Source organism: Lichenostomus cassidix, chromosome Z (assembly GCF_008360975.1).
Source record: "Lichenostomus cassidix isolate B80296 chromosome Z, HeHo_3.0, whole genome shotgun sequence".
NCBI classification, from domain to species: Eukaryota; Metazoa; Chordata; class Aves; order Passeriformes; family Meliphagidae; genus Lichenostomus; species Lichenostomus cassidix.
Window position 1 is genome coordinate 42,511,825 of NC_139511.1, and position 21,525 is coordinate 42,533,349.

Here is a 21,525-nt window from a genome sequence, read left to right on the forward strand (position 1 = left end):
CAGGTAGTTTGCATTTCTCTGTAATAAAAATATTTTATTTGGCCCAGTTGACATACCCACTTCGTTATTATTTCTTAGTAAATATTATTTCTTCATGAATGTAATGGAAAAATTTTATCAGTATATGAATGTTGCAAAAACCTTTAATAATCAAGTTTAGTTCTGATCATTATGGAAAGCTAAAAGCATCTATATTTTATGATCTATTTTTCAGATCAACTGCATGAGCTATTTTTAATACATTTAACACACTATTGATATTGCACAGCCTATTTTTTAACAGAACATCTCAGTAGTAGGTCAAACATCTTTAAAAAGTATATTAAAACAAATAGTAAACTTTATAAACTGACTTGTACTACTTTCGAAGAAAAAACCCAGATTTATTCAATACAATTTGCTTTCCACAAAGGCATTCTGAGAAGTATAATGATACTCCTATGCTTTAATAGTTTAATAATTGAATTTCATATGAGTATTTTATCCAGAAATGAGGTCAGATTAAGGAAACTAAAATACTGCCTTTTCTGAATATTGACTCAGTATTATCATTCTTTTACATTCCAGGCAGTGTTGTAATATATATGCACCAACTTTGAATACTTCTTGAAAATGAGGATCAGCAAGAGAAAAATTTCTTAACCAGCTCTATAAAGTTCTCAGCTATAAAAATTACCAATTCAAAAATACTACTTCTTTCTAGAAAATGTAAAAAATCTTCTTTTGGCTACTACTATATTAGGGATGTAGCAGCATCTTCGTAAGACATCAGCATATTGCATTCCAGACACAAAACAGAAATATTCATTGACCTCTGTCTTTACACAGTTACAGAGTTGTTTTGTATAATAATAGATTGTATCTACCCTGTAATAGATACCTTATTAGTAGTACATTTTTAAATCCTGCCTGTTTACTACTTTTCTTGGCCTTGCTACCCACAGATTTCCCCTTGATTTCTTTAGTCTCTTCTCCAACTTCTATACTCCATTGCTGCCTATATTTTCAGGTTATTATCTATAATCCAATTTCCTGTTTGTTTATATTGCCTTTTATTTCTAAATATTTTGCTCTCTTTCCTACCAAAATGAAATAGATCTTTATAAGGAGCTACCATCTAATTATGCAATGGTGTTATTCTGGTTACTTAACAGATTGTTAGAGTACACAATTTCTATTCCTATTTCCTACTAGCCTATATCTTCCTCATAACAGCTTTGGAGAAACAAACTGCTCTGAATTAACCAATCTTAGGTGCCCTGTCAGTTCCACTGCAAGTCATTCAGGACATAGCACCTGATCCCTACCCCATACTCCAACAAAAACAAGGCCAATAATTACTTACAGCATATAGCATAGAACAACTTTTGTTTACAGGTATTCTGTTCCGCATTTTTGGCAACTATTACTAGATTCTACAATCTAGCTATTTTAGTTCATTGCATATGTGTCCCAAATTGGGGTGGCCACAGCAATACAACATTTTATTGCATTTCATTACAAATATGTGCTCAACTAGTAACTCATCATATCCTCTAATGTGATCCAGTGGTATATATTGGACTTCTACCAGAAACCTCTTCCCTAGGTTTTGTAACTTATTACCTCGACCCAAATGGATTCAAGATCCTGTGGTTTTGTGCTATCAATTACTCTAAAAACAAGTAACACTGCCTGCTATAAACAGTCACACTCTCTTCTCTGAAGTTCCCCAGTTCTCTCGTTAATAGCTGTAACAATTATTTAGCAACTCTGAAATAATTTAATTGTTGTGTGTTAAAAAAGAACTATATAATGTCACAAGAGGCGTGGAATGGGTACAAAAAGTAACTGCATTCAATTTATGAATGAGGAGAACATTACACTTGCACTCTGAAAACCAAGTAAGAAGTGATCAGAAAAACAAGCTTATGAAGTGATCAGAATAGAAGATGAAGATTAGAGGGTCATATGATTTTATTGACCTGTTTGAGTGATATACAGGTTAAGCTTGATCTCTACATAGAAAAACTTATTTGAGTTACTGGAAATGGAGTGAGAATCAAGGTCAGGGGACAAAAAACTGACAGCTACCTGGAGGAGTAGAAACAAGGCAGACCAGACTTCAAAAGAAGAGCTGCACTCTTCAAGAGGAAGGAGTAGTGCTACTTATTTCAGTAAGTATTATCACAATAGCTTGGTCTTCCTATGCAGGTTATAACATCAGATACACAAGAGGCATTTTAACAGGATTTGCTTGATATACTACACAATTCCACTGAATTGGAAAGGATTTTACTTTTTTACAGTGGTATCCTGTTAATAAAAACTGATTTTAGCACCTTACTAAACAAGGTAGTTTACTTAGGAGCTCCCTGCTCATCAATATTTGACTTACAGACACTATCTTTGTTTTCAGAAAATCTTTCTGCAGAGTAACAGTAGTCAACAAAAATGTGACTTGAAATATGCATGCATTTTTTTTTACCCAGGCAAGAAAGTAGGTATTTAGTTATATTAGCTAGATATTATTATTTCTATTACTATTACTATTACTATTTTATTATTATTATTATTAATAATAATGTGATGAGAAATTTCATATTAACTTTTTTCACGTATTGTACAACAGTGCAAGTGCTAATGAATATTCATGGTAATTAACACTGACGCTGCCATCTTATTCAACAACAAATGAAGTTATCATACTAGTTGCTAACAGGTGATTTTGCTCACTACAGCTGCTTTTGAGAACCGATCTTTTACTTTCCCATTTTCCAATTTTTGAAAAGATTTTCACTATGGAAGTATGTAAAATATTGATAGTATAGCTCATTTATCTCCTTATTTCTAGAACTACTACTTCCAATTTATTCAATGAAGACATTCCAAAATTCATAGCCTGAATAGAGTCTGAATGGAGACTTAATTGCTTCTCTCTGTCATCAATGACAAAGGAGTACTTCATTAAAAATAATAGATAATATATTAGATTAATTCAGGCTTTCCTATATTTAGCCAAAAATAAGCATGCAGCTGTGAAAAGAACACCTATTTCTTTCTCTTAGAGGAAGCATTCAGTATTAGAACAAAGCACATTTTCTTCCATGAAAATCTAGTTTGTTCAAGGAAGGGCAGGATATTTCTGAATGAAGGGCCATAGTGAACAGTTTTACACCTCTTTCCCAACAGTTACATAAAAAGGTAAACTGAAGATAGCTTTTTTTTAATCACAACTTTTAAAATTTAAAATCTAAAAAAATTAAAATTTTAAAATTTAAAAAATTCATTTTTTAAATAACAAGCACTTTTTTCATGACAACCAACCATTTTTTCCACTTTAGATAATTTAGCTTATGAATTATGTGAATTTATTTTGTATTTTAAAGCATATTCAAGATTGCTCAGTTTATTTTCATAAGGAAATTTATATGACCTTTGCAACTGATCATGGGATGATTTCAGGCAAATGCTAAAGGTCTGAAAACTGCTACACCAAGTGACATTTTTTCTGATGAAGACAGAAAGAAGATGTAATGCACAAGTATTTAAGTTACTAAATTTCAATCCAGAGCGGAATGTTATTCTTGAAGGGTAACTATTTATGCCTTCTCTGTCTAGTGCATCAAAATATTGCTACTCTTTATTTTGAATGCTTCAGACTTGTTCAAACATACCTGAAAGCACCTCACTTCTACAGAAATCCAAGAACAGTAGATAAGTGCCCCTGTTTCATGGGCTAATAAGCAGTAGCCTTCTTTGAAAGTTGGTATATATTATTTATATGCTAAATAATAAAGTCACAAAATATTCTGAGTTGGAAGAGACCCACAAGGATCACCAAAGTCCAACTTCTGGCCCTTTTCAGCACTATCCCCAAGAGTCACACCATGTGCCTGACATGAACTTCCTGAACTGCTTCTTGCTTCCTGAACTCTGTCAGGCTGGGGCTGTGACCACTTCCCTGGGAAGACTGTTCCAGTTCCCAACCACCCTCTGGGTGAGGAACTTTTGCTTGATATCCAACTTAAACCTCCCTGACAAATCATCATGCCATTCTCTCAGATGCTATATACTCAAGCTAGATACATATTGAAGAATCATTTGTATTTATCAGTGAATATTTCAGATAAAAAATATTGCATCTCAAATCTTAAATTAAAAACATAGATTAGTCTGTTATGTAAAACTTCACACTCTTTTAGTATAATCAAGGGATCTGTGTAACACCACAGAGACAGTATTGTTGCATGATGTACTTTGTTAAATATTTATCCAAAAGAAGAAAACAATACTTTACATACTGCTCTTAAAACTGCTTTTGATTTTGCAATATAGAGGCTTCCTTGTTTAGTATTTCTAAAACAAGAAGCACATGTATATGGAAAACGAGGTAATTCACACTACTCAATATATACAAACTATTATATTAAATGTGTTGGGAATTTTTTTGCTGTAAAATAATCTGATACACAACTAAGCACTTTTTCTTAGGAACAAGTATATGGCCACCATATATAAAAAGATGACCAATCAAAGTTATGGAAGTCTTTGAAAGTCTGGGAGAGACGCTCTGATTATTTTTCCCCATTCAGACATGACACCAGAACACTGCAGGAACTACATTGTTCTGGAACAGGAAATTCATTGAAGCCTTGCTTACTCCTTTACATTTTGTATTCAATCAAAAACTAGCTTTATTCAGGTTAACACTCAAAAGAAAATCAACATTCAAACCTTCACAAATGTCTTGAACTCTTCTACTTTGTCACTGGCGAGCAGCAGCTCCTTCTGTAGAGTTTCCAAAGCCTGTGCACTCTGTTTAGCCAAGCCATGTAGCTGTTGAGATGCAGCAGTTTCAAGGTCAGCCACAGCACACTCAGTCTCAATCATTTTTCTCTCTAGTTTGGTGAGCTTTAGATCCTGAAAGGCATCCACAGAGATACAGCAGTGCTGTGATAAAAGCTGATAAGGAGGTATGGTAGATTACAAATAAATGAACAACCCAACCTCCCATACCAGGGTTGAAATTAGAGAATATTTCACTTACAACATACAAAATGCAATTTCATGGCAAAAGAGTAATTTCATTTTCAATCATTATACCCAGGTTTCAGTATCTAAATTTCAGAGGTGTGACTGCATTACATCAGAGAAACAAGATCACTATTATTCTGATATTTTCTCCCTTTCTGTATTTTAAATTTAAGATGATGACCTTGCAACTTTTCATTTAAAAGTAAGATATGAAAGAGTTCCACAGTGGAGCCATCGAAACTCTAATTATACCTTTTTCTCCAACTCATCTTTAGCCTTGTGATACATCTGCTCATAATGAGACTTCTCTTTCATAGCTACATTAAATCTTTGTTTCAGTGAGTCAATTGAAGTTTTTTTGTCTTCAGCCAGTGCCTTCACCTGAAATAATGAAAGGCCAAGAGCACTGACTACCAAGATAGAAAAATTAAAAATTAGAACAAAATCAAAACTAAGCATTCCTATATTACCTAAACATATATAACTATATAAGTAACTTTATTGATTTATCTTATTCTGAAATTGCAGACTTTAATAAATTTCTACTGCTGATCCAGTAGAGATCAGTTTGCATATAATCTTGTTACATGAAGTTTTGACTTGTACTAAATATAAAGAAAAGCTCTTCATTTGCAGATCTATTTGTTTATATACATTTTAGAGTTACAGTAATTACAAAAGGGAGCAAAGCCCAACTTCCACTAATTTCTTATGTCAGAGATAAAAACAAAAATTCAAACTCAGCTGAGAAAATAACTGTCTATATTAATAGTCTGTACAGCTTCTTAGGTAATGATTATCCAATGCAAACACTGATTGAGGGTAAAATGAAAAAAAACAACACTCCTAAAAATTGCTCAGCTTTCCTACAGTACTAATCACACCATTTCCCTGACAATATTGAGAGACAAGGAATTTTTTTGATCTTTTGCTGAAGATAATGTAAAATTTATCAAGCTGATTTTCCACACGGAATAATCAAAATAATGTATGGAATATGATTCTCTGAAAACACTCAAATACTCAAAGTAAAATACTCAAAGTACAGCGCTGAACCATATCATTCCACACTAAATCTTTTATCTAAAACCAAGTCTTTTTCTCATGTCATACTTAGTTCCCCCTGCCTACTTAGGTTCTCACTTTCTGGCTGTGGATTTCTTAATAACATCTCATTTTTAGCATGGAGGGTTTATAGAGTAGCTGTCTTTGGAGTTGAAAGTACTGTATGACTGCAAGCAGAAATGGTGCTTGTGATATTCAGCAAGCACTTGCATTCTAAGCAAACAAAAGCAAATTGGCAGATTGTTTATTTCTATTTTGGGGTCGTAAGCTGCATAACCTCACACACAATCCAGCATCGTGATCTTTTTCTGGTATTAACAGCCAAAATGCAATACATCAGTTGGATAACACAGAAATATGCCAAACCATATACAAGTCCTCTTACCTTCAGTGAAATCATCCTAAAATTTTGCACGAGAAAATAATTTGCTATAGAAGTCAATCACTACCTACACAGTTAGAATTACTTTAAGCTAGGAACTGTGAATCATTCGTAACACTGCAGTAGAAAATAGATTAACATATTAAAGCATTTAACTACTATAGCCAGGAGAGATGCATGGACTTCATTAGCATATGTCATGCAAAATCGCCCTTGTTTCAGGTCTACTCTATTTTATGAACTTACAGTGCATAAAACTAAATCCCACTACTTACAGCATATCCTTGCAACTGTGTGTTCTGAATACTTTAATATTTAATTACACCTATAACGAAGATAAATTAAATTATGCTGAATCCATTCAAGCTATCACCATATCCTGATTTCATACAAATTATAGTGGAGGGAATTACACCCTTCAATTAACTGTATGTTGTTTGCTTTAAGCAATATATTGATTTAATATGTATAGTGTGTTGAAATAACTTCTGTAAATCCACCAGCTTCTGTTTTTCCTAAAACTAGGGATAGCAGGAAAGATATACCTTTCTCTCAAGACTTTCCAATGTTTCATTTGAGGTTTTCTCATTTTCTTGATTTGCTTTTAGGTGAGACCTTAAGTCTTCTATCAAATGTCTTTTCATAGTAAGGTCCCTCTCCAATTGAGAAATTCTACAGGGGGAGAAGTTGGACTGCATATCAGTGTTAGAAAATTTGGCTAATATGCAACTAAAAGGTATAAAGGCAGTAGACAATCTATCATTCCTGTAGCTATAGAATACTTTAAAAAAAAAGCTGATGCAGTTCTTGCAATTTCCGCTACTCTCAATAACTAAACCCAGTTTCAGTACCTTATTAAACAGACCTATTTCTAAATATGCAATATATCTATGATTTGCTTTTTGCTTGTCTGAACTGAAATCTCAATAATGCTTAAACTATTATCAAAAAAAGGCAAAAGAAAGCTGCTGAGCCCACAACATTTAATTAATTAAATTCCTTTGATGTCTCAAACAATCATTCATACACTGTTTTGTGCAAAATTATTTCCAAAAGGAAGTGAAATGGGGAAGTCTCCTTTCATCCAACTGAGTAATACACAGAAATGGTTGAAAAAACTCTATCCCTGTGTGTCAGATGAGATAAAATGCAAAACCTAGAAATAACAACAGCATTTGTCGGAACTTCTCAAAAAACCCACAAAACTCTCACGTAATAAAAAGTAATCTGTGTTCAATGAGAAAATTATGCCTTACACAATGCTTCCACTATTATAACACAAACTATTATTTTAAATATAAACAGAAGCAATACCTAAATATGTCCAAATATCTGGATTTTTTTCTAATGAAAGCAAAATGAATGGTATGTTCAGGAATACAACACTGTTAGTACAATATCAGTACCATATTAAAAAGCTCCAGGAATACAGTGTGTCTAAAAATTTCTTTAGTCTGTTTCGCCTTATACTCTTACTGAATTTTTGGTTGGAAAAGCTTATGAAAAAACAGTTTCTATTTTATAAAGAAAGCGTGCTATCCAATAAATATTTTAAATATAAAATCTTATGGTGAAATTAAGTTTCACTTTGAAACAGAAAATAAGCCATGAACACAATTTAACCATTTTAAGAGCTCTCTGTTTTTCAAATGAACTAATTTCAGGTAAGTAAACGGCATTCTTTCTTCAATTAAAAATATCACAATGGCTAAAGGAGTAAAACTCCTGGGCAGGGAAGAAATTCAGATACACTAATAGCTTTTTTATAGTTTATACAGTAATAGAATTGAAGAACAGTATTATATCAGTTACAGTAGGTAGAATAAAAATCTCAGTTGCATACTTGACAATTTTTGAATTTCAAAATGAATAGCAAACCTTAATCAATGCAAATAGAAACAAATACAGCTGTCCTTTTGAACTTTTTTATGAATATAAGACTAGCTATTTAATCTTATTTAAGCATCTGAACCTTGACATTCTCTTAGCCCCTAGGCAAAGAATTACTGAATTTGAAAGACTGTGTTTAACAGTGCTGAGGAATTAATTTCGACTCACATCAAGGATAAAATAGCCTACTCTAGAGTCTGAGTTCTGACTTAAGATATTCTTACTGCCATACAGATACTGCAGCTAGCTAATCACTCATCTGTTTTAAAAACCTGCAATTTTAGCTTATACTGCTCCAGTTTCAATAAGACCCCTGTAACAGTATGAAAGACTGCAATGAAAAGAATATAACGCTCTCTTTAATAGCTAAGAACAGTTAACGTTGCAGCAATTTTACAGCTGCCACTGGGTGGCACCAGACACAATGGATAGAAGAGGGACCATACTTGGCTCGTAGTTCCCGAATCCGTTCTTCTTTTTCCTGGACTTGTTTTTTTAGTGACTTAATGGTGGTTGATTGCTTAGTGATTTCAGTATTCGAATTCTATATTGAAAAATATTAAAATATAAATAAATTAGGCTGAATGTGATCACAGTCAACAGTAAATTTTGAAAAAAAATTATATATGTATTTTATGTAGGTTCTTAGAAATTAACTGGTACTAAAGGAGCATTCTTGCTTTTTAGAAACCCTTAAGAAGTAGAATATTTATTTGAAAATATGATGAAAATCAGTACTTTTCCACTGTTCTTATTATGTATAGTTAACAGCTGTACCCCAGGAAACTTGCAAGCACCCATCAGGACCACATTTTCTCTTGCATAGCAACGCCAGAAGAAAAGTTAACAGAAGAGAAGGAAAACTGGATCTTCATTTGAACTATATCTTTGAATGGTATTAATCTACAGCACAAGGAATCTATATCTATACCGCAAGAATGTCCACTAATTCCGTTCATCTTGAGTATTAGGAAATATAAGACAATCTACAAGAGTGGCTGTCTTTACGTCTCTCGAAATTCAAAGCACAAGACAACGACATTTCCATCTGTCTGTACTAACCCAAATTCTACATTTCAGTAACCAGCAGCACTGATCCTAATTTTCAGGCACATGTCATTCCAGTGAAGGACAATTATACAGTTATTGGCTATTCTTCATTTGCATAGAGTATTAAGAAAAAAAGAACAACTGAATCAGTCTAGAGAAAAAAAATATGAAATTTAACTAAATAGTCATTTTAGCAATCTAGGCATATGCATTGAATGCCATTGCTGAAATGGCAGCCAAACATACCGCATAGACACATTTCAGAACTCAAAAAAAATTGTCAAAAGATACATGTTAAGCATATGCACAACACATATGTGTGCCGGTATGCATACAGATTCAGCCACTGTACTACAGCTTTTTACTCACTACGTATAAACAATAAGCAACCAGATCAGAGATGCTGTAAACAAAGATACTTCAGGAGAATTTCTCTGCTTCATGCAGACTTGAAATACCTATTAACATTAATGGGAGTATTGTACATAACTCTGTGCACCTCAAGGGGAGTATATACTCTTGTGTGCATAGTTAGATGTAAAATATTGTTCTTAATAACTTGTCTAGTCTATTTACTATTATTATAATGTGAGGTATAACCAGAAAATTGTTAAAATGATGTATGCTAGCAGAATATTCCTGAGTTTCCTGAGACCTGTTTGTGGAGCTTGAGCTCCATTAGCGTAAAGCACAGCACCCAGTTACATGGTTTACACCAGACAGGAACTTGAGAACTGAGGTGGACCTCTGCACAAGTTCAGAGGAAAAGACATATGCTTACGATTTTCTGCTTCCGAACTCACCACCCACACTTAACACATTTCTTCCTATTGGCAAAGATACAAGGAGGCATTACATATAACATAAACAAACACCGCAAAGATAGTGCTAAGGCAAAAAATTAACTAATGAAACAAGGTACTAGGAGATTTTGAGCTATAAGGAAAGCTTTTGCTGCTTACACATTCAGATAATTAGCAGAATAACTATGCGCCTCCTTTTTAAGTCAGTTAGAGAACCTGGAACAATAGCTGACAACCTTTGCCAAATTCTTCTGCTAAAAAATTACTTGCATGACTTAAACTAGCCCCAAATAAAGTTAAGCATTTTAGAAATTTGATTTAAGTAGTTTTTGAGGTCCTTATATTACAAAACTCTCATCCAATTCAGAAACCAGTGAATTTCCTCTACTGCTTAGCTTTTGGGGTCGCAGACTATCTTCATCCTAAATATAGTTTTGCATACATGATTTATTTTTTCATTAAAAATTTAATATATCTTTAAGAAGGAATTAAAAGTCATGCTAGTATTTTTGATATCAGATTTATATATGCTTGCTAAATGTTTCCTCTGCTGCAGAAACAAAAAAACCTTTGATTTTTCAGCAACTTATTTTGCTGCTTACATTTGGCAGACAAACTGAGTAGGCTGCTAGCAAGGGTGTTAACTCTTAAGCTCTTTTAAAAAAATAAATCCCATTTTTTTATTTTTCTTACTTGCACAGATCAACTGACTGCTAGGTTTCTGGATAATACTCACCTAAAAGGTATAATCCTAATTAACAGAAATTACCACTCATCAGCAATAGAAGTAGATTAGTCAATCCCAAATCTAAAAACAACACTCAAGAAGACAGTGTGTATGGTTTTAAGATCTCCTTCTCATTATTAAAGTAGATCAATTTATGTGCCTTTTCATGGCTACTCCCTGCTGGCCTCATCTCTTTATCAATGTGACCTATGTTTACTAATCCCTGAATTTAGATGTTATGCATCCAGTGTGCAATAGCCAAGATCTGTAATACCGTGATTACCATCAACAACTAGGAGGTTTGAGAATTACCCCCATCTCATGTGCTAGCACAGCTAATCCAGCATGTAGAGTCAGCTACGTTGACCATGTAATACAGCCTTTTCTTCTAGTTGATCCTTTGGCAGACTTTTTGCTACTGTGGGGCTTCTTCTAGCAGCAAGAAGCTGTACCATTTTGACCTTTCTCTCTCCTCTACTATCTAACAGAAAATGATGGGTAAAAACAACTTTAAGACATTCTGTTGCAAATAAATTTCCTCCAGGGAGAAGAAATAATGTATTTGAGCCAGGCCACCTGCTGAGAAAGCTTTCAGAACAACACAGTCCACTATCTACATCATTCACACGCAACAGAATTATCAGAGACTGAAGAATGAAATCATCAACATTTTCCTACCAGCTAATCAACAAAAATACAAATTTAAAAAAAAAGTCTCTTTCAAGACAAAGACAATAGCTGCACACACACAACACTGCTACCCTCAAGCTCAAACTCTTTGCTCCCCTTTCACAGGTAGCTATTGCTTTTCTCCTTCTTAAAGGAAGAAAGGAATCAAATGAACGTCATCAAGCTAATTCCACAGCACCTTCCAACAAGATGTACTTAATCATTGTGCGAAAACCCAGCAAGACTTTTTGTCTGGCCTATTTGATCCACAGGAATTGTTTTAACTGTGACTTGTAGTTCTCCTGTTAATGACTACATTTCTACTTACCATCAAAGGCAATCTAACCACTAAGCTGCTGATCACTGGCTATGATATGCAGATGATAGGCCTATGTGAGTATACGTATGTCTGCTTGACCCAGTTATGAACTACTGCTCATACGAATTATCCTCAGCACTAGATAATCTGTTCTGTCACCTTTAGTTTGCACTGCAGCTGTTTCATCCGTATATCAATGTTCTTTGAAGGACCTGGTGTGGCTTCACTCTTGCCAGCAGTTTGAGACAGATGTTCTCTCAACTCTAATTTTCCTTGTAAATCTTCCTTCTCCTGTTGCCACTTGGCCAGGTTGGAGGTCAACACCTGTTTTACAAAGAGAATAAACAATCACAATTTCATCCTAAAAATATTCCTGCTTGATCATATGAGATGCTTCTCCAGTTCAGCATTCAAGAGGAATGAAACAGTACGTACTATTTGTAATTACACTGCATAGCTGTTGGTTGAATTCTCTAGTACAGGCAAAGATCAAATCCGGCAGGAAAAAGAAATCTACTGCCACTAAAAACAAGCAATTTTCTTTAAGGCAAAGTAATTCAGTTTTGACTGAACATGTTCCTGTTTTAAACATGACAAACAAAAATTATCATACAAAACTGTAAAAGCCGTTACCATTGAAACCTGTTTACGTAGAGCCTCTCTGGAATTCAGCAATTATTTCTACACAGAACATGAAGAAATACCTTGGTGTCTCAGACACTGATACGAATTAGAGGTGGTTAAATGTCAAATCTGTTAAAATGGTGACCACTGTAAGCTCACTTGAGTTGCCGTGTTGACAACTGCTATAAAACACACACTCTTCTCTTGGCTTGTGTTTTGATATTTGTAGGGCTTGTAGAGGTTAAAGCAAAGTGGACCAGCTGCACTAAACATCTCCTGGTTGGCTGGTCTTTACCTATGTGTTATTTCATCCCTTTCACATATACGCACCATAGCCAGAGAACCACATATTCCATAACCTTGACTCTAGGGCTGAAGTACTTAAGTGGTAAAAGACAAGCTGGAGCAGGACAGGATAACAGATGTTAGTTGTTTATTCCACTGGGTAGGTCTTACCACCCTATATTGCAGCCAAAATGCTTCTCACTTAGCAACATAAATGCTAAGTCCAATTAGCAGACGAGCCTTGTTAGGGATTTAGTTCAAATAAATATCATGCAAACAAACTCTCAGTCTTGTTGCACTTGACTGACAACCAAAAAGACTTATTCAATCTTTGTACCAATATATTTCACACTACTCCTTATAGAAGTAATGTTTTAAATAATTGTTTTAATTTAAATAATATTGATTGTTGTTCTGCAAAAAGGGGAATGGAAATAATCTCCAAGCTAGTGATTAACTTTCACTAAACTGTAGTCAGCCAAAAGCCAAGAATGGCCTAACAGCTCTCCTTAAAAAGAGTACTATCTTATTACTCCAAAAAGTACTATCTTATTTTTCCAAATAAGACTGTAATACAATAGCTTAAACTAAGGAGCAATTGTATAAAATAGTATTGAAATACCTCAAAGTGCAAGAAACCCTTCCTTTGTGAAGAATCCTGTTCAGAAACCTGAGAAGATATATGACATCTTGAAATGACTAAATGTATGCCTGATTATATGTGAGTGCCAAACAAAAAACACAACCAAAATAAAAAAAAACCCACTTAAACACAAAAAGAAAGAAAAAATCCCAAAACACAACAAAATACAACCTCCCCAAAAAACCAAACAAAAAAACCCGCAAAACCAAACCAAACAAAAAATAAAAAAACACACAAAAAAGGTGAAAGTTAAAGAAAGTATTCTATTTCCAAGAAGTTTATTATTTATCTCACAAATTGGATTTTATACTGCTTGATGTTATCAGGAAAAAAAATTCATACATATGTGTTTATAAAAACATACACTCCCATGACAATAATCTGACGAGCACATATATAGAGATAAAAGAAAAACTACTTAAAAGTCACACTTATTCCCACTATGAATGAGAAAAGAATATTTAAGATTTTGCATCAGCCTAAAAAAATATCGCGGGTACAAGGAAAATTCATCCAATATTTAAAGTTAAAACTCTTTTTTTCACATTCATCAAGTACACTTGTAAAAGCCACTTATTAAAGTAGGCATTTTACATCTGTAGCTGAGGTAAGTACTGTTCTTAGTAAAGGGGTTAATCTTTCCCTTCCCTTCTGTGTCTGCTGTCACTATTGAACAAGAGATAGATACTGTATTTTCTAATTGACTATTGCTTAACCTGATATTATTCTCAAAATTAGTACATTCTGAGAGTAGAAGACAAAAAGAGGGCTATTTCAATAAGCAAAACCAGCAGTAGTACAGAGGGACACAGTATAGAAAAATATGAGGATTATGTTAATTTGTCCAGTATAACCAATATTTCTACATGCAGAATTTCATGATTCAGTGTCTCTATAATAAATTATTCATAAAAAGAAAAGCAAGAAAAAAAAATCATAGCTAGATCAATATCTCTGTTCAAAATTAGAAATGCCCCCATATCTGCCCAAGATAGCTTGTGATTCTCAGAAGTTTCTCAGGCTACTGCTGCTGACAGTATGCATCAGTGCTAAAATGTCATGAATTGCAATGGCCACATTCTCAAAATTTATAGCAAATATTTTCAAAAAGAAAAGGTCTTCACAGAACAGGTGCTAAAGATGACAGTTGGTTATAGAATTTACCTAAGGAGGTAGAAAAAAAGAATTTAAAATAAGAATCTACATATATTCAGAAACAACATAAGAACTACAGTGATGAAGTGAAAGTCGCATATGATGTACAAGATGCCCAACTCACAAAAGCAAACAGGCACGCAATTGCAATAAGAGATTTCACAGAGGTTCTCTCTTAATACTTCCGCAGACATTGTAAATGTGCTACAGGACTTATAATTCTACTGCATTATTCTTCTATTTGTTATCTATTGAACCGTTACGTGAAAATCCTATCTGAATCCACATGGAATGTAAAAAACAGCACCCCTGTCCTATCAAGACACTTATGCCCAAAAGACATTCCTTGCGTTTACTTACTTAAGAAGCAAGTTCATTACCCTGCTGTTCCTCACCACTCCCTATATTTTAGGTCAAGTTTTTCATTATTTTTTTCTTTTTTAGGCACAATGGCAGATTTGTGTGTGTGCTACCATGCACACAAATCCTGAATAACAGAGCTAAAAGAATTTACTCCAGGGGAAGAGGTCACTAGGATGAAAGGTAGAAGAATCTTAAACATCAGCTAGACCAGATGTTGGTAAAGGCAACCTACTGCTGTTCCTCTATGATGTAGCGGCCTTTGTCTGCTGCACCTCCTCCAGAGTGTTTTTGGCTTAACAGATGTTTATAGGTTCAATATTTTAACATCCATCTATCTTAATCTCCTTGCTCCTGGTATACCCATGACACTCTGTTCTGCTGTTCACAAAAGAGTAAGTGATGAAACCTCAGTTTCTCTGTAGTCAGTGACACAGCAAGGCTTTTTACCATAGACTCTCTCCTCAGAAAGACAGCTGTGTGGAAGGCCCAGTGGGTTAACACAGGAAGTTTCTGGAAGGGCCTATTGCTCCCTGGCATCACTATCACCCCATAAGGGGCTTTGAGCTCATTTTATAGAAGTCACTATTCTACTGCAACTGGCATGTATAAATATAATAATTCTGTTGGAAGCAGCTGTACTGCCACTGAAGTCACACAATCATATGTGTGATAAAATCACACAATCATATGTGTGATAAAATATGTTATCTAAAAAATTATAAGACAGGGTGTAAATCAGGCATTCTTGACATATTTTTTAAGCAGTGACATAACCTTATTTTACTACTCATTTTGTAATCCAACTACAGCTAATATACTGAGATGTGTAGAAATCCCATTTGCTATGAAGCTTCCCATCCTAAAATCCAGGCAGATGAAAACATTGCTACATGTGTAAGAAAACTGAATTTAACACAATCCTTTTTCTTTTCTCCAAGAAACCTTGTTACAGTAGGTAATAAAATACATTTGTGATATGCATAGCTCCTATACAAAGTTCCATTTCAGAATTTTACACTGCTTCTATAAATGTTTTATATAGAATACTATTTACTCACAGTTTCAGCTTGATCATGAAAAACATACAAAATAAGCAGTACTTGTTGCACATATAAAACATAAAAGAACTTTTCAAAGCATACTTGCAGGCACAGGGTTAGGTATTTAAGATTCTACTCACTCTATCAAATACTATTATAATGTAATGATAAACCTATTTACAATATCCAAGACAAATTTATTGTGTCAATCCCACTAAACTTGACCCTTTCTGATTCTCCTAAATGCAAAGCTGCCTCTGTCTGATGGGTCATAGAGAAAAGAAAAAAAAAAGCTAAAATTAATAAAGATGGTATGTAGCTATCTGAAAAGATACATATCAGACTAAAAAGCTGTGCTGAATACTTAATGTGGTCATATGGAGAAAAGGCAAATAACTCCAAATCCTCACTCAAAGTTCTTTTCACGCAAGTGCTGTAAGTGGTTGATTACTTACTATTCTAGACATGAAGACAAAATATCAAACAGAAGTCTTTGGTGACTTAATATCCCATCCCTAAACTGAAACAAACCCCCCCCCCCAAAGCAAGACAAACTTCTAAAATGTAGAACTTGTCATTTATTCTTCCAAAATTTTAGTAAAATCTACTGAATCATTTAGTTGGATTTTTTTCCAGCCAAATGCAGTTATCAGGAGCTGACTATTTCACAAAATGTCAAATAAATGAAGGTAATATAGAGGACTTTTTGCCAGTGCTTTAGCTAGTTGTTAGACTTCAGTAGCCTTTAGAGACCATTAAGTACCCTTTGGCTAATTGGCCAATGGTAGATTAATCCTCTTTTTATTCCAGCAGCACTATTTTAACACCCTTTGCACTCTGTCAGTGTAGTATCTGAATGACAAAATAATATTGTGCATGAATAATAAGCAGAAAAGTTAAATTAACATTTCATGTTTCACATGCCATACCTATGTGTCAGGGAAGAGAACCCTCTTTTAAAGCCAATGACATTCAACTTTTTTAAACAATCTCGTGTTGACATCTTACTGAAGTGAATCTTCCTAATTACTGCTAATTGCCTATCAAGGAAAAAAAAAAAATCTTTCCTTGAAGTGCAGTTGTCTAGTATAGAAGAACACAGCTCCAAAGTGCATAGTAAAGACAGGCATGACAATTGAGGTGTGCTACATTATTATGAGGTCATACTAAATATGGTTTGTAATGAACAAAGCAGCTTTTAAAGATGTTTAAGGTACTGAAAATGTCAATCTCTCATGAAGTGTTTAAATTAGTTCCCAGAAGAGAAATATAGACATTACCCATCAGATAGGAGGTATATTTCTCATCTCAAGTATTTTACTAAAGAAAAACATTTGTCCTATTGATAGTAGTAACACAATTGCAGTTCAGCTGCTTATAAAAGCAAAGTTTGCATTGCTGTTATCTAAGGAACGGCCCTTTCACACAAACAAATTACAACTTCAGGTATTATTGGAAATACATTTGTAATCACTAACAAAGACTCCCGGACTCAAAGATTTTGAGTGTCTTCTTAAATACGTGCTATTACTGATCAATCGTCATTCGTAAAAGGCTACTTACTGTATAATACCTCATAAAGGTTTTTTAAAAGGTAATTTTAATTCAGGTACTTTACAGTTAATCTACAGCTAGCTAAATTTATTCTACAACTTATAAAAGCCTAGCATTGCAACATCTGGCAACAGCAACTTATGAATAATACAAAATGAAAATCAATGGAATCAGCCCAGACAGGTACTTTTGAAATTTTGTTCTGTTTTTCTGTTTTTGGAAATACAAATAATATCACATAGATCAAGACCAGAAAACATAAACATATTTTAGAGAAACACACAACACTCACTTAGAAATGAATTGGAGTAATATATTCTGGGCCCAATTCTCCAAGAAATTATCTGCTCCTATAAGAACAGACAAGTCTAAATACAGAAATACACATTGTGCAAACAATGATTTTTCAAGTAAAGTATAGAAAATAAGAAAAAAATTAGTAATAATACAAGTCACAATTTTTAAGGTGATGAAAATGCTTCTGAAACATGTCATCTGTATAATGATTACACCAATTCAAAGATAAAGGTTTTCTCCTGCAGCAATTCTATTTTAGCCTTCATTTTCTACCACTTTCATTTCACGTCTCTGTACAAGTAAACAGTGCTGCCTAATTTCTGTATGTATCAAGAACACTATCTTGCTTTCATACTAAAGCAGATGCTGCACTCCATCTGTCCTTGCAAATTTCAAAGGAATATAAGGACTATTAACTATTTATTTAACACTACATATATAAGCAGTTTCATAATGATGAATTATATGATCACAACTATGGGATTTAATTTTTGCAGTGACTGATTTTCCAACAAGGAGATGTAAGCTGACAAAATATACAGATGCGCAGGACATTGTACACAAGGCCTTAATATTTCCAGAGAAAAAATAAAGAACTTGAAGAAATCAATATTTATTAAAAATAAAAATATTCAGTATTCTAGTATATACTATCCTGTATATTTGAACTTGTTCAAAGTATTAATAGACAGATTACCATCTACCAGACACAACACAGTATATTAAAGTATTTTATTACAAATAAATAAAAAAAAAATATAACTGGAGACATTTCATGACACTTTGTCACTTTTGAAAATATCTGAGCATTACAGCAAGCCAGTTGTCAAGATGTGGCTGAAGTTCAAAACCAATGTTTTTATGTATCCTCCAGTGCTATTTAAATAAATACTAGTATTCCAACACCTAACATGCCCATGCACATTAACTATTGCTGTATACAAGGAAAGACTTCCAGCTGACACATAAAATGTGTCCCAAGATTTCCATGGCTTTGCATTTACTAGGGAATTTTCAATATAAGACATGGAATCCATGCAATTTTTTGTAGTTAGGACCAGGTTTTACGGCAAGATTTTTTTTTTCCAAGACTACACAGTATTTATCTGATTTCCACCAAACACGAGAGTCAGGGTAAACCCATAAAGGTTGAAATTTGAATTTTTCATCTAGGGTCAGGGATAGTGCTTGCCATATTCCCCCTGCTTAATCTTAACACATCTAAGCACTGCAAATGAACTACTTGCATGAGAGCCAGTCAGGGAATTTCACAATCCCTACAACTCATTACAAATTTAACAGCAGCAATACTAAGTATTCATATGTTTCAGATAACACATACAAATATGCTGCACTAAAACTCATTGGGGGAAAAAATTAATAATGCTTCCATCTGTTTTCCGTATAACTCACATAAAATAGAGAGAAACCAAAATGAAAATGCTATTTTAAAGACCGTGTTTAAACTTTCTTTTGATTTACCCACTTATTTCCAAAGCATACAGCTTTCTATCTTTAAAAACTAAAGCTATTTTTAAGAAAATACACAAGCAAAAAAGAAACAAAAGAACTGAAAGAATGGTGAAATATTAATTTAACCTCTCCTCATTTCCATCTGTTTTACAGAGCAAACCATTTTCTATTCAAATATTTCTGCATCTCAAATGTAAGTGGTCAGGAAATCTGTGCTTGTAGGGAAAGCTGTTCCATCTCCCATATTCCTCTCTATATATAATTTTCTTTTGCTTAAATATCAGATTTTTTACTGTTAAAAACCATTCTCCTTTGACTTACTTTGAGGAAGTGATGTAATTATTTAAAAATAAAAATTACTAAAATGTATGTAGGCTATAGGCATTCTTAGAAGTTGGTTGCAGTATTCAAGGTACAAAATGTATAAAGATAGCTCTATGCTTGATTTTATTAAATTATTTAAGCATCTCTTTTGTAGTCACTTCAGATATCAACAAAAGCTGAAAACATGTCCTCAGAAGGTTTTCTCTTTTTTTTTTTTTTTTAATGCATACAGCTGTGTAAAAGCAAAACATTTTAAATATAAACTGTATTAACAAACTTATGTAATGGAAAAGTTCTATGTTCTCATAGAGAATGAGAAATACAGAAATAAACAACAAAGAATTGTAGGAAAAAAATTAAGTATCTGGAAGGTGTTCTTCTAGTCACATAATGGTGATATTATACAAATATTTATTTATTACGTACAATTCTAGAAAAGAAAACAAGGACATCGCTAGCCACTTCTGAGAGGTATGCGAAAGCTGGTGACAGACATTGTGGGGAGGATGCAAAGACAGGAATATTTTTTAAAATAATGAACAGCATTTAAAAATAACCACTACAATGCAATTTATATAACTTAAATTGGTAATTAATCCCTGGATTCTTGTAGATGAACCCCCACAGTCTTATCTTTAATTTGTAATTTATATTATCATTGGAACTTTTGCTAAAATTGCAGGCATAAATGAACAGTTTAGGGTAAAATACCCCTTATATTACATATTTAATATCTGAAGAGACCATCACAAGAAAAACCTGTGTTTTCAGTCTAATGTATAAAGTGAAATACACTTTCCCTTTATCACGATTATCATCAATTTTATTACTCACTTGGGCAATTTATTATTTTCACATACATGAACAGTTTGAGGACAACACTGCAACTCTACATCCCAGCTCAAACCAGACCTATAACTGCTGTCCCCTAGTAGTTCCCTCATTCTCTTCTGCTGGCTTTACCAAGGTAAGAGTATAGACAACAACACACATTTTATGTACACAATACCCTAAATTGCGTACACAATACCCTAGAGACCACAGGATGACCTTTCAATCCAAAAATTAAGGAAACGCTGTGCACAGTCCAGCCACCAAAGAGTACGTGCTTTTCCAGTGCCTGTGAATCTTGTGAGACATGCCATAGCTATGGCTAATCATACAGTCTCCACTGCCAAGAAAGAACTGATGCTCTTGGCACTATAGGCATAAAGAGTAGAATGGAGTGATGCAACACAAACCTGAACATGACACAATGTATGGGAACATGACACAGGCCATGACTACCTCATTAATTCCCAATTAAACATAAGGAGAGCAAATCAGAGTGTGCAAAACCATTAGTTAAGAAAGCATAAACATTCTTCTACCTCCTCTAGCAGTTTATGGAGTTCTTGAGGTTCAGGCACTTCAGGCAAACCACCCTCTCGTCAAAAGCGCAAAATTCTTCCCTTAGGTTACAAAGACAATGAGTGTCGGACTTTGGTGTAGGGATGCCACAGAACCCAGGGAACCAGCACTCATTGTCTAAAGTCTAAATAGGGAGTCTAAAGCAGAGAAAAATTAAGACAACCCCAAAGATGGAAAGCTGTAGATAAATTTTTATAAAGGAATCTCAGATCCTTTTCAGGACCTGTCTCAGAAGTGCCTTTAGTTGTAACACTTTCTAGTGCTGTTGAAGCCTTAGCTCTTGACTCCCATTCCTTTATGCCTAACCCCCAACCAAAAACATAAAAAAAACTTTAAGAAGGTTCAAGAATCATCTTTCATGAAGTGATAAGAATAGCTTGTACTCCTGGCTATGCATGTATTTTTTGAAGTTTCTTCCTGTAGTGGAAGGGAGTAA

The 21,525-nt window shown here is 33.9% G+C and overlaps 1 protein-coding gene across 9 annotated transcripts in view; it reads right to left on the minus strand.

The window, feature by feature from the left end:
- Positions 1-21,525, minus strand: part of CNTLN (centlein) — a 185,189-nt gene that overhangs the window by 22,840 nt on the left and 140,824 nt on the right. For all 9 annotated transcript variants that reach the window (XM_085042179.1, XM_085042178.1, XM_085042177.1 and 6 more), the window contains 5 exons: positions 12,081-12,245; positions 8,800-8,897; positions 7,009-7,135; positions 5,269-5,397; positions 4,717-4,902 (listed from right to left, as the gene is read on the minus strand). In XM_085042179.1, the coding sequence (XP_084898305.1) occupies positions 4,717-4,902; positions 5,269-5,397; positions 7,009-7,135; positions 8,800-8,897; positions 12,081-12,245 (705 nt within the window). The remainder of the gene's footprint in view (positions 1-4,716; positions 4,903-5,268; positions 5,398-7,008; positions 7,136-8,799; positions 8,898-12,080; positions 12,246-21,525) is intronic.